Source organism: Theropithecus gelada, chromosome 13, assembly GCF_003255815.1.
Source record: "Theropithecus gelada isolate Dixy chromosome 13, Tgel_1.0, whole genome shotgun sequence".
Lineage (NCBI taxonomy): Eukaryota > Metazoa > Chordata > Mammalia > Primates > Cercopithecidae > Theropithecus > Theropithecus gelada.
Genome location: NC_037681.1, coordinates 52,911,945 through 52,929,073, shown reverse-complemented (window position 1 = coordinate 52,929,073; position 17,129 = coordinate 52,911,945). Strand labels below are relative to the sequence as shown.

The following is a 17,129-nucleotide window of genomic DNA, read 5'->3' as shown; positions in this document are numbered from 1 at the left end:
TGAAAATTACTTATATAGCATTTATAGGAGTAAAAAATTGGAAACAACCACAACATTTCAATGATTGGAAAACAAATAAATTTTCTTACATTTGTATAAAAAAATAGCCAATTCAAAAATGGAAATTCAAAAATTTTTAAAGGAATATAAGGGCCAGGTGCGGTGGTTCATGCCTGTATCCCAGCACTCTGGGAGGCCAAGGCAGGCAGATCAGTTGTGGTCAGGAGTTACAGACTAGCCTGGACAACAAGGTAAAACCTTGTCTCTACGAAAAATACAAAAATTAGCCAGGCATGGTGGTGGGTGCCTGTAATCCCAACTACTCAGGAGGCTGAGGCAGGAAAATCACTTGAACTCGAGAGGCAGAGATTGCAATGCGCTGAGATTGCGCCTCTGCACTCTGGCCTAGGAGACAGAGCAAGACTCTTTCTCGGAAGGAAAAAAAAAAATTAACGGAATATATAAGTAAAAAACAGAAATATGTGATCCCAATTACATGAGAAAACATGTTTATATGCACGAAATGCCACTCAATATAAATTATAACTAAGTTGTAAGTTGAGTTTCTCACTTTTATTATAAAACAATTCACATAGCTCTCACAGAAATATTAGAAATTAAAGTACACGCACTCATAAAACAAATGATGTTATAAGAAGTAATGCAACTTAGTTTCCAAATGAAATCATGGCCATTTTTTATATTTACAAAAATTCAGTCATAAAAAAATTATATCTTACGTTGATATAATAAAAACACAAGTCAATCAAGTCATTAGCTATAGAAATCTCTGCCTCTTTGTATGACAGTCTGTAATTTTTAAAGTAGTATTACGCACATACCTTTTTCAGGGTGTAGTCTTTTATAAGAATCTGTTTTTGATAGACTTGGGTCTGTTATAACTCTTGATCCCAATTTAACAGTCAGATCTATTGAGCGGTAACCCTGAGGAAGTTTTCGGTCATATAGGAGAGTTAAAAGCTGGGCAAGTGTCATTTCAGCTGGCAATGGCTGGCCTAAAATGATATAACTAAGTTAAATCTGGAAACCAAGAGAGAAACATTTACTTGGTTTAATTATTAACTGCTTTTACTAAATTATAGGCAAGAGTTTGATTCTGAAACCAATTTCAAAACAATTAAAAAATTCAACAGCCATTAGAAAGTTTACAAAAAGTGAGTTTATTTCTGACATATAATAATGAACAATAACATCTACAAAGTGTTAAAAAGTCACGAGCAAAACGTAAACAAAGGAACAGACATTCCCATAAATCTGATGTGGGCCATTTTTTTCTATAAAGGGCCAGCTAATAAATACTTTAAGCTAGGGGAGCCATATAGTCTCTGTTACAACTGCTAATCTACGTTGTAGCAGAGAAGCAGTTATGGACAATACACTAGTAAACGGGCATAGCTGTATCCCAACAAAAGTTTATTCCAGGCAGAAGGGGAGACTCACATCACCTAGGTAATGGGCCATGAGAAATGTCATGTCACAAGGACCTCTCCGGACAGAGGTATCCAACCCACCAGTCAACAGTTAGTTGACCTCCACCATGAATCAACAATGTAAAGCTAAGAAGAAAAATTCCCTTGAACTGAGTTGGCAACTTCATTTTAATACAGCATGAAAATGGTGATAAAATACAGAATGGGTATCCCTCATCCAAAATGCTTGAGACTAGAACTGTTTCAGATTTCAGATTTTTTTTTTTTTTTGCATTTTCTAATATTTGCATGTACACAATGAGTTATCTTAGGGAGGGGATCCAAGTGGAAACACAAAATTTATGTTTGTGTGTATACACACATACACACATCCCTTATATACATAGCCTTAACGTAATTTTGTATAGTATTTTTGATTATTTTGTGCCTGTAATAAGGTTTGTGTACCCTGAACCATCAGAAAGCAAAGGTGTCACTATCTCAGCCACCCATGCCAACAATGTGTGACTGTTAGGCATCATCATCATTCCTGACTCTTAATCTACATGCTACCGATAGGCAATTGTTTTCTTACATTTATTCACACATTAAGTACTTAACAGTAAAAATATGACATACCATTAACAGAGTGAAAAAATAATGTGTCAGGGCAAATAAGCAGCATAGTAGCATCACCAGGATACCTGTTTCAGTTATTAAACAAAACCAACCACAGGACTGGGCATGGTGGCCCATGCCTGCAATCCCAGCACTTTTGGAGGCTGAGGCAGGTGAATCACCTGAGGTCAGAAGTTCAAGACCAGCCTGGTCAACATGGTGAAACCCTGACTCTACCACATATACAAAAATTAGCCAGGCGTGGTGGCGGTCACCTGTAATCCCAGCTACTCGGGAGGCTGAGGCAGGAGAATTGCTTGAACCCAGGAGGCAGAGGTTGCACTGAGCCGAGATCACGCCATTGCGCTCCAGCCTGGGCAACAAGAGTGAAACTAAATCTCAAAAAAAAAAAAAGGAAAAAGCAACCACAAACAACAGCAGGCTTTCAGTCTTCACCTATGATGCTGTGTTTTTATTAAAAGGTTACTATAAACTGTGTTTTTTAGGTAAGAAGAAATATCAGAAGTAGCTGAGGGACCAGGAAGTGGATCCTACAGGGGATGAAGAGACATTCTGCTGGCAGGCTCTTAAAAATTCTTCTTGCAGAGTCATCTGCCTCATTAACATGGTTTTTAGCTCAGAAGACTCTCTTCAATTTTGAAAACTGACATGGTTTGTCATTCTGTTGTTAATGCACGCTGCCCTAGTCCTTCAATATGCCCACCATACATTTTCACCATGTCTTCTTCTATAAGCACCTTTTCTATGGTGTTAACTTGATCTTCTTCGTCACTATCATCACCCTGATTCAAAACCATTTCAGCTATTTTACCACCAGTCAATGAATGAATAACTGAAGCATTATTATCAAAGTTGAAAACTTCTTTGACATCTACTTCTTCCAGCTTACTGCTGAACTCTGAAGGTATATTTTTTACACATGTAAGGAGGTCAGAAATCATTTTTTTTTCACTTGACATACAGAATCCTTCAAAGTCACACACAGTTCATCATTATCACTAAACATAGTTGCAGGCCAGAGGTTGTGCCAGGCATGCTCAACTGTGTCTTTGTCACTGTGTTCCAAGTATTGGCAACAACATATATGGCATTCTTTAAACTCCTTTCGAAAATTTTCTGTACCCATGCCTCTGTTCACTGCTGCCAGCATGCTGTTCAAGAAAGGGGATTTATATTTTCTGTTCATTGATCTAAAGATACCCTGGTCACATGGCTGAATTAATGAAGTCACATTTGGGGGAAAGTACACAGCATAAACATTAGTTTCGAGATTTTTAGCTGGAGGATGAACTGGGGGATATCAAGTAATAACAAACTCCTACATCGTTCAGTCTAGCTTACGGGCAATACATACAAGTCACTGGTACAAAATGTTTATGAAACCAATCAGAAAAGATGTCTGTGGTGATCCATACCTTTGTGTCAGCGTAACCATGAACTGGTAAGAAATTCACTCCTTGAAAACAGCAAGTGTGAAAGGTTTTGCCTATCAGAGCGTGTTTGTACTTATGTATGCCAGTTGCATTAGCACATCCCAGGACAGTTATTCTGTCCTTGGTATCCTTAATTCCTGGAGGGGCTGTCCCATCAACTGTAGTCCAGTGTCTTTTTTGGGACAATAACACCATAACAGTGATATTTCATCAGCATTATAAACTGTTCTGGCAGCAGATTTTCATCAGCCATGACTTTGGCAAATTTATCAAAGAACTTCTCCATTGCTTCATGATCATCAGATGCTTTATCACCAATCTTTAAAAATGTAATATCGTATCTTCTCTTAAACTTCTGCAACCAGTGTGATGAATATTCACAGTCCCTTTCAACATTCAGTTCATCATGATAGATCGTTACTTGTTTCATGATCAGCATACCATTAAGAGGCACATGTTCACTGCCAACACTGATGGATTCACTATTTCAATACACAATAATATGTTCATGTTTAGCTTTATGAAGTGCTTTTTCTATTTTTCCTTAACCTCTATTCACCACTTGCAGCACAGAACATCAATGGTTTATCTTTGTTTGTTCAGGTCATATATGGTGGTCATTCCAACACCACACTCTCTTGAAAGATGTTTCACACTTACATTGCTGTCCAGTTTCTCCAAAAGCTTGTTTTTCTGTGCTACAGATAAACATAAATACTTCCTCTTTTTATTACTATTATCCATAGGGGCATCTGGGGCCTTTTTGAAATTTCCAACACCACAGAGCAAAAAAACAGTTATGCACATACATGTTGGCACCATATGGGGCATCGTGGGAAACCTGCTGTTGGCACGTCTGGCATGCACATGTGCAATTTTGTTACCCACTGTGGATATGTAGGGGAGAATCGAGCATGCTAAAAAATACCTGAAGGGGGCTGGGAAGGTCTTTTTCCTCTTGCGGACGCTGAATAAACTGTGTGTTGTGTACCTGTGTTTAGACTGCAACCGTCATATGAGGTCAGATGTGGAATTTTCTACTTGTGTCATGTCAGCACTCAAAAAGTATCAGACACTGAATTTTTGGATTAGGGATGCTCAACCAGTTATCACCTTGAACAACAGACAGGATAGTGCTCAATAAACTTGTTTTATCTGGGAAGAACATAAGGCTTAACTACCAGTGGTCTAAGAGTTCCACTGCTTGAACTAGTCCTACAAATTTGCCCCAGGATGTTTCCTAAATAACTTGTCATGAACTCACTAAATATTTATTTCATCAATCATTTCGTGGCACACTGACAGAAAAACTTAGAAAACCAGTGAAATAGAAATATATAACTTGACAGTGTTAAACAGGACATGTAATAGATTACTACTTTGCTCTCACTTCTCTTCAGAGGAACTGTATGGAAGAGGAAGTCTCACTAACTCATTGATCTCATCAATGGCACCTGATTAAAATGATTTTGGTGATTGTGCCTCTGATTTACATAGTTTTAAGGCTACTAAAATTTCTTTGATGTTTATTAATTGTGGAATATTACCTGCCAAGAGTTTGTGAAACAGGTGAAACACTGGGACAGTAATTATTTTGTTGGCAGCCTCTGCTCCTGAAGTACTTCCTATTTTATCAGGTATTGTCCTCCCCCTCCTGGATGGTGGGCGAGGTGGTGTAGCTGACACAGCACGTTTAGACTGAGACTTCAGCCCTAAAAGAAAAGGATCAGTAAGATTCTACATAGTCAACACACCAATATGAAGGAAAACAGTGTTTTTAAAATATTTTCATAAGGCATGCATTCCTAGCTAATGTCAAAAGACAGAAATGTTCTTTCTAATCCAATATCTAATCTCCCAATTCTATTCATCCTTAATGACAATAAATAAGTAATTTTGGCATTGCATCTGTAACTTTTTTCCTAAACAGTAAAAACTACAGCTAGTTGCTATAATCTCTGAAATACAGATGACAATCCATTTAGTGGAAACTGAAAAAAAATAAAATAAAAAGATAAAAATCTAGTATTAAAACATCATTACAAGTCAGCTTTGTATGTTAGTACATTGTATTACATAAATTTCTTATAACTAAAATAGTAGTATTTTATAGAAACCCAAACAAAATCAAGATTATAAAAAATAGAAAGCATACCAGAGGCAACAACAACACTGTAATTGTCTTGAAATCCATTTTCCGCTTTAACTTTTTCTTTCTCTTCATGGTTTTTCTTTTCTTTGTCATCTTTTTGTTCACTAATTAATTTAGCTGTGATACTTGGAGTATCTGTAAGAAGATATTATCTAAAATACACAGCTTTTCCAAATCATTAAGAAGGGAAATAATAAATATTTCAGAGAAAGATTATGCAAGATAGTATTTTCCTTAATACTAAGGCAATATAAAGGAATTTAGGAGAAATAACATGAGGTAATGGCCTGATATCTAATCTTTACTGACATTGATGAAGAAGACTCACCACTGTACTTAAGCCAGAATATTTAAGTTCTAATCTTTATAAAGTATTATATACAGTATTTTAATGGTGCCACCTCCAGAAACAATAAAAACCAGTAGCATGAAAACTTGCTTTATTTTAGCCATAGTTCAATGTGCTTGGCAACTGCATCTAATTCAGTCCTCACAACGCAGAAATCAAGAAAGAATGTTATTTTCAAAATGAAGAAACAGCCTTAGAAAGGCTACTGATATAATCTGTAGACGGCAAATATGGGACTCAAGTGCAAGATTTAGTCTACAGCATTAAACTAGACTTGTTTATACTGCAAACGAAAGTATAAAGGAACAAATTTCTGTAACTGATTTCCTGTTCTGTTAATTTTTATTTAGGCCAAACACAGGAATCTTAGACAACAAAATAATGTGTTTTAAAATTTAAAGTGTTTTACTTTAAAAAATGAGTATTAAGGGCTTTCATAGATTGTTATTACTCTCTGAATATTTCTTTCATTACTATGGCATATAGCACACCACTAAAAATTATAAAATAAATGGGTGATCATATAATGTGATTTAGTTATTAAGAAATTTAAAGGCTCAATTGTTTTGAAATCATAATTTTTTTCACTATATAACTATTATCAATTCTCCAATTGCCTCTCTCTCTTTTATTTTTAGACAAGGTCTCGCTGTGTCACCCAGGCTGGAGAGCAGTGGTGTGTGTAATCACGGTTCACTGCAGCCTCAACATCCCAGGCTCAAGGGATCCTCCCACCTCAGCCTCGCAGGTAACTGAGACCACAGGCACATGCCATGAATTTCTGTATTTTTAGTAGAGAGTAGGTTTTGTCATCTTGCGCAGACTGTTGTCGATCTCTTGGGCTCAAGCCACCTGCCTGCCTCGGCCTACTAAAGTGCTGGGATTACAGGCATGAGCCACTGCATCTACCTCAATTCTCTTTTTACTTCCCTAACTTAACACAATTATGATCCAGTCTTTTATGTTAAAAAAGTTGAGATAATAAAACAATAAACAACATCTTTTGCAATAACTCCCATTTTATAGTTTTTAGTATATGAAAGTGATTTCAATTTATACAGCTTGTTAATACTAATTGCTAATTGCCTATAGACAGTTTTGTGAGGTAAAAAATTTTATACACATTGCAAATGCATGGTGCAACAATACATTTTACTTTCTAACAAAAACAACCAAGCAACCAAAAGTGGCAAACATACTGACACAGGTCAGAGTGAAACATTTAAATAATAAGAAATTCACAAAGTTAATTCATAGCATAATCAGGTAAGAAAAACACATAAAGAATATTAGGTAATAATTTACTTAGTGCAATTAGAAGTTTAGCCAATTTTCATTTATTACCCTTATTTCAAAAGTAAGTATAAAGGATAAAAGCCATTCAAACACTGAAAAAAGTTTTCTCAACCTCCTTTTAAAACTGCTCTGGTTTCTAATATTAATTTCATTTTTTATTTTTTATTACAAATTTCTATTTTATTTTTTTTCTCTGTACTTGAATGGATGCAAAAAGCTGCTCTGTTTTAGAATTCCACTTCTGGCCAAGAAGGAATTATAAGGATCAGGTTCATTCTCCCACCTGAAATAACCATTAACTAGAAATACATATTAATAATACTTTTCAGACCCTGAGCATCAGGCAGGGCAGGGCAGTGATGCCCGGGTGAGAGGAAACCAATGAGATGACCCCTAGGATTGTGTGAGCTGTCTGGAAAAGAATTCCTAAGTCACAGCTCAGCACAACCTAGGTGTCACCCTAGACTGAGGATACAAGAGCTGGGAATCCAGGAAGAAGAGATCCGCATCTATGCAGATTTGCATCTAGAGATCTGGAGATCCCTGAATCTCCAAAGATCTATATAGGGTCTTCAAGACTTCAAATGTACTGATGAACATATGTGAGCAAACCACTGAAGGCCAGCAAAGGTACTACAGAAAAGCAGCAGTGCAAACAACCCCAGGGTTTCAGGGAATAAAATGCTTTGTGTTCTTAGACATCTAGTGAATTCCTAACAGAGTACTCACAAGGACAGAGCCTTAATAGTGGGGTCAAATGGGATTTAGAAATGCATTTTCAAACCTGGTACTTTAATTCTACTCTAATGTAGTACATATTTAAAGGTAAAATTCATTAAAATTAAAAATTCAATTTAAAAATTTAGTTTCTTAGTCTCATTGCATGTGCTTAACAGTCACCAAACTAGACAACACTGGTTTATAAAAAAAATACCAATAATTACAGTAAGTCTGGCCTTAGATTAAAAGCTGCTCTGATCCTACTTACAAAGATTAAAAGCAAGTCTAAAAGCAACAAACTGTCTTCAAATAATATCATTACATTTCATGAAAAAATAAAATACGTATATTAGAATACAAAATATTTAGCACCCCAAAAAGTAAAATTTACATTGTCTGGCATCCAAGAAAATTCTCCAGGCAAATAAAGAAGCGAAAACATACAATCCATAAGGAAGAGAAAAATAATACAAACAGACTACTATGTTCAAGAAAGTTGAAGAAAATCTATATACTTTCAGTAAGGGCAAGGAGATATAAAAGTTCTAACAGATCAGACACAGGAAATTATCCAAAATTTAAAAATAGAGAAAAAAAATGATAGGGGGAAAAGAGGAAACACAGATTTGGGGAGGTGTCAAACAACTTCGCATAGCCTAATAAGTGAGTAACTGTAATTATAAAAAAAGGGGAGGCAATTATTGAATAAATAATTGCCAAAATATTTCCAAATTTAGTGAAATATAAAATACACAGATTCAAGAAATTCAATAACCTCTAATCATAAGAAATGTGAAGAAAAAATTGTAAGGCACACAATCATCCTACTGCTTAAAACCAGTGACAGAAATTTGTAAAAGCAAACAGACTGACACACAAAGGTTATTATTTGAAAGTAATATTGTTGGCCTGGTGTGGTGGTTCATGCCTGTAATCTCAGCACTTTGGGAGGCTAAGGAAGGCAGATCACTTGAGGCCAGGAGTTTGACATCAGCATGGCCAATACAACAAAACCCCATCTCTATTTAAAAAAAAAAAAAAAATTAGCCAAGTGTGGTGGCATGCACCTGTAATCCCAGCTACTCTGCAGACTGAGGCAGGAAAATTGCTTGAACCTGGGAGGCGGAGGTTGCAGTGAGCCAAGATCACGCCACTGCACAGCCAGGGGGACAGAATCCCAGCTACTCTGCAGACTGAGGCAGGAAAATTGCTTGAACCTGGGAGGCGGAGGTTGCAGTGAGCCAAGATCACGCCACTGCACAGCCGGGGGGACAGAGACTCCATCTCAAAAAAAGAAAGAAAAAAAAAAAAAAAAGACAATGATAGAGAAAATAATAGGTCACTTCCTTTTTGGCTAGTTTTCATATTCTCTTGTTGTCTTTGCCTTTTTTTTTTTTTTTTTTTTTGAGATGAGGTCTTGCTATGTTGCCCAGGTGGTCTGGAACTCATGGGCTCAAGTAATGCAGAGAAAGACTCCATCTCAAACAAACAAACAAAAGAAAGTAATACTGTCAAAAGCTATAGATAGTAGGTAAATTTACGGAGGCAATACTTCTGAATTACTTATTCTTATACATGTTGATATAATATAAACATACAAGTCAATATATCATAAAATATGGCTAAAGAGTATAAATCCACTTCAAAGAACCAAAAAAAATTGCCAAATAGAGGTTACACTCAGCACATATAACTTTTGAGGTAGTGTACTTCCAAAGCAATTAGCTTTATTTTTGTGCAATATAGAAAACTATTTTGTAAAATATTTTGAATGCTAGAATGTTTTAGAATAGCATTCTTCCACAGTAAAGACTAAAATGTTCAATTTTCAGTTATTTTGTATTAGAATGTCTACTTTTGCACTTCAAGTTAAACATATGAAATATCAATATCAATAACTGAGCTTTAGTGCTCTTCTCCACTTTCTTCATTTATTTAATTTTGTTTGTATGTTTTTTGAGAGTGTCTCGCTCTGTCGTCCAGGCTGAAGTGCAGTGGTGCAATCTCGGCTCACCGTAACCTCCACCTCTAGGGTTCAAGTGATTCTCCTACCTCAGTCCCCCAAGTAGCTGGGACTACAGGTGCACGCCATCATGCTCAACTAATTTTTGTATTTTTAGTAGAGGTGGGTTTCACCATCTTGGCAAGGTTGGTCTCAAACTCCTGACCTAAGGTAACCCACCAGCCTTGGCCTCGTAAAGTGCTGGGATTACAGGCATGAGCCATCATGCCCAGCCTATTTATTTGATTTTTAATTTTCATTTTTCTTCATCATGTAGAAGGGACAATTTCAGGAAACTGATAGAAAATACCCTCTAACATCAAATTTTCAAAAAAGTTTCTCTGTAACAGATAGGGCAGTCATTTTCAAATAATTTTTTTAAATATTTATAATAGTATGCTAACAACTTATAAGTTGTAAAACGGTAGGAAAGAATTATGATTTTATGCATACACAGGTTAGACACAGTGATTGTAAAGCAGAAAACAATCTTGCCTACCTATAGTGATTACATCCATTCACATGGTTTCACTTACCATCTATGTATGGTAACAACTCCCAAATCTCTTCAACTCTTACTCTGGGCTTCAGATTTGTATTTTAAACTGATAAATAGACATTTTCAACATTGTTCTTAGATACTCCTATTACTGCTTCAGTTCACAGCTTCCATTAAAAATTTAGGTCCCTTCTTATATATACAGATAGAAATATACCTACTTACATTTATGTTATAACACAAGCAGACATTTCTAGTTTATTTTAGAAGCTGACAACAGACATAAGATCACAACTATCTTGTGGGGTGGAATGTCTATCTTGCTCATGTTTATCATCTTAGGACAAATTTGTGCTTGCACTTTGCAGATGCTCAATAAATTCACTCACTGATTAATTAGAATTTCAGAAAGGCAATACACTCCAACTATCTAAAGTTGATATGGGCCAGGCGCAGTAGCTCACACCTGTAATCCCAGTACTTTGGGAGGCTGAGGCGGGAGGATCACTTGAGGTCAAGAGTTCGAGACCAGCCTGGCCAACATGGTGAAACTAAATATACAAAAAAATTAGCTTGGCGTGGTGGCACAGGCCTGTAATGCCAGCTACTCGGGAGGCTGAGGCAGGAGAATTGCCTGAGCATGGGAGGCAGAGGTTGTGGTGAGCCAAGATCATTCCACTGCACTCCAGCCTAGGTGATAGAGTGAGACTCCCCTCTTGAAAATAAATAAATACATAAAATAAAAAGTTGATATGCCTTTGTCATCAAAACCTGCTTTTTAAAAAAGTATTCCATATGTTGTTTAAAGGTATCATCCTGTAAAATACAGGCAAGAACCTAGGAGAAAATGTTCTCTCTGCTTTATTCACCGACTACAATAAACAATAAGGTCACTAGTCAATTCTACCTACTCCATTTATGTCTTGATCACTGATCACCATCTTCAATTTAGTAAATGTTTATTAATTAGAATCTTGCTATTCAACCTAATATCCTGCAATTCATCTAATATAAAATGACCAGATGGTTTATTGTGAGAACATGCCATCAATGATTTGTCTGTATTTCTAGCTGCCCATTTGTCACAGTGATACTTTAAACCATAAAATTAGGGGTGCCTAAATGTATTTTACATTTTGTCCACTTGACTGGCTTCTTACTTATGCTTCAAACTATAAAGATGTCATGAACTTTTCTAGTCATTAATGGTTACCAAGTGGATGCAGAAATAAAGTTATAAAAACAATAAACCTCCATATATATGAAACATAAAGAAAAACTAATACTTAAATCTGACTTGCCTGACACTCTGTCAAGAACATCTGATAATGTTGTTGAGACTGGCAAATGAAGAGTACGGAATTTGTGGCCTGCTCCATACATTGGATGCTGGATGACGTGGCTAGTAGCATTAATTCTACCTTTGTACAGCTGAAAATCAAGAAATCAAAGAAATCAGGAAGTAACTTTTTGGAATACATATTGTTATAAAAAAATCTCAAAAACACCTAAGAATAAAATACTCAATAAATACTACAAGATATAATTAATTTAGATATGGCATATTTGTCATGATTTGTTGGTCAACTTTTGCATTATCACTCTGTACCTAATATTTTTTCATTTTTTTCCACAAATCAAACTATAGTACTCAGGGTAAGGTAAAATTATGTTATTCCTAGGCATGAGGGAGAGTGCTATTCTGAAATTGTCAAGTTCTGCCATTAGGTACAAAAGCTGTGCTAGTTTCAGTTTGCTACATTAGAAGTTAGAACATAGAAGATAACTGCAGGCTCTGATATGAAATTATAAAATACATGTATACACAGCCAATGATTAAGTGTTAAATACTCACTGGACATGGAGACTGAAGAAACATTGTCACTTTCTCATCTTCCAGCATCAACTGTAAAAATAATCTTCGTATAAACCCTGAAATGTTCCCAGATGTTGGAAGGTTCCCTCTTTGAGGAGATGTCTGAAATAGTTCACAAAGAACCTGGCAAGACAAAATATTTAAAAAGTTAAATGCAAGATTTATATGCAGCTTTTTATTTTGAAAGATAAAAAGGAAATAGAAAATATGAATTAAGTTTATTTTAACATATCAAATCAGCAATTAAAGAACAAATGTCTCTGGGGGTCTAGGGTTTAAGATTTTTTTTTTAAGGAGGAAAGAAATGATTTTATCTTAAAATATATGAATACTGAAGGAGATAAAAGTGTAAGAAATGTATCCAGGGTTAGAAAAAATTACTACTAAAGGGTGTGCACATAATGAATACCTAGCATAATGAACTTCTGTTAACTTTAGTCAATATTGGTGTGGTTATCATAAAATAAAAATTATGAAAAAAGTACATTAAAAATATGTAACAAGGCCAAGCGTGGTGGGTCACGCTGGTAATCTCAGAACTTTGGGAAACTAAGAGAAGAGATCACTTGAGCCCAGGAATTCCAGACCAGCCTAGGCAACATGGTGAAACCCTATCTCTACCCACCCCCCAACCAAAAGAAAATTAGTTGGGCGTGGTGGCATGTGCCAGTAGTCCCAGCTACTTGGGAGGCTGAGGCAGGACTGCTTGAGCCCAAAAGTTTCAGTGAGCCGTGACTGTGCAACCGCTCTACAGGCCTGGGCAATAGAGATCCCGCCTCACCCCACCCCCAAAATATATATAAAGCCTTAATAAGAAACCAAAAGAGAAATCAATGGGACACAAAGAGTTCATGCTACCCAGAAGCACAAACCAAATTTTCAAATACCTACAATCATGCCCTCGGGTGAAGCTGGTAATTTAAGCATTTTCTTTTAATATGCATATTTAGCAGCGATATTTTCCCAGTAATTCATTACTACAGGCAGTAAAATATCTTTCTCTTCTACTTCTGTTTTGTTTTGCTTGTTGTTGAGACAGGATCTTGCTCTGTCACCCAGGCTGGAGGGCAGTGGTGTGATCTCAGCTCACTACAGCCTCAACCTCCTGGGCTCAAGTGATCCTCCCACCTCAAGCCTCCTGAGTAGCTGGAACCAAAGGTGCATATCACCGTGCCCGGCTAATTTTGGTTATGATTTCTTTTTTTGGTAGGGAGGAGGTTTTGTCATGTTGTCCAAGCTGGTCTCAAACTAAGCTCAAGTGTTCCACCCACCTTGGCTTCCCAAAGTGCTGAGATTATAGGTATAAGCCACAGCACCCAACCTGCCCTTCTTCTTAATAAAACTAACTCCTTCAATATTTTATAAAAATTACAATATCTATTTTTCTAGGTACTACTAAAGTTTGACTTGAATGAGCACTATTAAATAAGAAGGGGAAAAGTTATTTACCAGTGTCTACCATATCTCATATAGGCTCTATTCTAGGTATGTTATACAAATTAAAATATTTAACCATCTCAAAAAAATCCTTGAGGCAGGTATTGCTAGCCCCATTTTATATGATTAACCCATATGCCCAAGGTCACATGAGGTAGCCAACAGCAAAATTTGGCAAACATCTAACTAGAATTACTCTTGAAATAATTCTACCTTTCAGGATTTTTTTGGGCCACATAGACATAATATATGATAAATTATCTTCCACTTTTTTTTTTTTTTTTTTTTTTTGAGATGGAGTCTCGCTCTGTCGCCCAGGCTGGAGTGCAGTATGATAAATTATCTTCCGCTTTTTTTTTTTTTTTTTTTTTTTTGAGACAGAGTCTCACTTTGTCACCCAGGCTGCGAGTGCAGTAGTGCAATTTCGGCTCGCTACAACCACCACCTCCCTGGTTCAAGCAATACCTCTGCCTCAGGCTCCCGAGCAGCTGGGATTCCGGGTGATTGCCACCACACTCGGCTAATTTTTTTGTATTTTTAGTAGAGACAGGGTTTCATCATGTTGGCCAGACTGGTCTTGAACTCCTGCCCTCAGGCAATCTGCCCACCTCAGCCTCCCAAAGTGCTGGGATTACAGGCGTGAGCCACCACACACAGTCTATCTTCCACATTTTGTATGTGATTTATGTGGAGTCTCCTATCTGAAACCTAATCTAATGCCCATGTAAAGAGATGTAAACTATCAGTATGGCAATCTCGTTACACAAAAATACAATGCCTCAATGCACACACAGTATTCAGTGACCAGTGTCAATACTGTTCCAGCAGCTGAAATTTTTTCTTGGTCTTTTTCTTTTTGTTTGTGGAAATTTTTTAAAACGAGGGTTGTATGATCCAGCTAGGATCCCAATGCATTTGCCAGTCATCTCATTATAAAGAAGTGATTCAAGTGACAGCATATTTTGAGGGGGAGAAAGGAGATATCAGTACTTTCTAGTTTAAATTCGGATCCTTAAAAGCACTCAACACCTACCAAATTTATTTATTTATTTATTTTTATCTTTTTTTATTTTTTTTTTGAGACGGAGTCTCGCTCTGTCACCCAGGCTGGAGTGCAGTGGCCAGATCTCAGCCCACTGCAAGCTCTGCCTCCCGGGTTTACGCCATTCTCCTGCCTCAGCCTCAGCTGGGACTACAGGTGCCCGCCACCTCGCCCGGCTAGTTTTTTGTATTTTTTAGTAGAGACGGGGTTTCACCTTGTTAGCCAGGATGGTCTCGATCTCCTGACCTCGTGATCTGCCCATCTCGGCCTCCCAAAGTGCTGGGATTACAGGCTTGAGCCACCGTGCCCGGCCACCTACCAAATTTATTATCACCTGGCCTTTATACATGGCCCTGTCTTATGTAATACAACAACTAAAACATAAGTTAGTTTTTCTCTTACCTGTGCCATCAGCTTTTGATTATTTGGATGGCATGAAATGCACTGCAGAAAGAATGCAACAGTTGCATTCTCAATTGCTGTGCGCTGTTGAGTAGTCAATCCTGTTGTAGCAGCTGAAGAAAGAGAAGCTGATCTTGCACTGGTCTGTTGTGCACCTAAATTATGGCTTCCAGAAGTGGACCCAGAGTGACACAATAAAAACAGAAGTGCTGTCCAGAGTGGATTCACTTCAGAACCACCAAGCCAATCTTTCATAATATGGCTATTGCCAACTTCTGTCAAAAACCTAAGAATAGGAGCAACTAGGTCTGCTGTGATGGGCATCTTATTACATTGTTGTGGAACATGATGGCGTCTGAGTTTGTCCTGGGAAATATCTATTGACTGAGCAATGCTTTCTGAGTTAGAAATGTGGCTAAAGCAGAAACTAGCCAGACTCCTCACAAGAAGAGAAGGCAAACCTGAGTCTAGTAATTGTTTAATAGCTTCAGGAGATTGAGAAGAGGAAGCAAGGGTAGCCAAATGTGATTCAGTTAATGCGAGAGGTGCTTGTGCATTTTTAGAGTCATCTGTTAAAGATGAACTAAGATCCTGCTTTTTGCTATCATCTGTCATGGACAGTCTATGGTGACATTGCACTGGAGGAGGGGTAATTCCCATCCAGCCCATGAGCAAAGAAAAATAGTTTGGGTGTACGTGACACATTGAGCAAAGTAGACTGTCAACAGCTTTCTTCAAAACCATATTGCAGGGAAGAGACATGGACCAATTAAAAAGTAACCTAGAAAAATAAGAGATATCATATTAATGATACAAGTTTATTTTTAGAAGAAACTGTTTCAAATATTTCTATTATAGTTCAATCTATACTCTGACACATTATATACTTTATTTGACATTGAGTAACATAACATTGCAAGATTTAAGACTGCATATATATGTATGTATATATATATTTAAAATTTAAGAATGTAGGTACACTGGAAGTTGAGTTAGACTCGTAAATGAGTACAGAAAATCAAGTGAACTATTTTAAAATGGTTCTACCATTCTGTGTGACCTAAAAAAGTCATGTAGAGAAACAAACAAAAAAGATCATGCCAAAGAAATGGTTGACATTAAATTCCGCATGACAAATGGCTTAAATTCATGTTTGCAAATAAAAAACTATCAGTGAGGCTCAGTAATTAAGTCATGGATTATGCCAACTGCTAAGGCCAAATATGACGACCTACTAAAGAACAATAGGCCCACTTTTTATGTGTCACAGGAACTCTTCAAAAATATATTCTGCTGCAGACTTAACAGTTACCTATCAGTAAGTACAGCAAAGACTTAGCTAAATATGGTGAAGAAACATGGGTAAATAAAAACTACTTGTCAAAAGGACAATCTAGAAAAGTCTCAAATTTTCTAGCTTTACATCTTTGTTCTTTTTTGAGATGACATCTTGCTCTGTTGCCCTGGCTGCAGTGCCAGTGGTGCCATCATCATAGGTAAATGTGGCCTCTAAGCCTCCCAAGTAACTAGGGCTAGAGGAATGTACCACCATGCCTGGCAAATTTTTAAATTTTTTGTAGAGATTTGGTCTATCTATTTTGGCCAGTCTGGCGTCAAACTCCTAGTTTCAAGTGATCCTCCCATCTCAGCTCCCCAAAGTTATTTTTTTTGAGACGGAGTCTCGCTGTGTTGCCCAGGCTGGGGTACAGTGGCGTGAGCTCAGCTCACTGCAACCTCTGCAGACTCAAACAATTCTTGCGCCTCAGCCTCCCAAGTAGCTGGGACCACAGGTGCATGTCACCATGTCTGGCTGACTTTTTTTTTTGAGATGGAGTCTTGCTCTTATTGCCCA

General features: G+C 37.1%; 1 protein-coding gene across 3 annotated transcripts in view; it reads right to left on the bottom strand.

Moving 5' to 3' along the window:
• Positions 1-17,129, bottom strand: part of BIRC6 (baculoviral IAP repeat containing 6) — a 256,735-nt gene that overhangs the window by 87,042 nt on the left and 152,564 nt on the right. For all 3 annotated transcript variants that reach the window (XM_025353535.1, XM_025353532.1, XM_025353533.1), the window contains exons 55-60: positions 15,278-16,058; positions 12,376-12,519; positions 11,822-11,951; positions 5,658-5,789; positions 5,050-5,214; positions 843-1,016 (exon numbers count right to left, since the gene is read on the bottom strand). In XM_025353535.1, the coding sequence (XP_025209320.1) occupies positions 843-1,016; positions 5,050-5,214; positions 5,658-5,789; positions 11,822-11,951; positions 12,376-12,519; positions 15,278-16,058 (1,526 nt within the window). The remainder of the gene's footprint in view (positions 1-842; positions 1,017-5,049; positions 5,215-5,657; positions 5,790-11,821; positions 11,952-12,375; positions 12,520-15,277; positions 16,059-17,129) is intronic.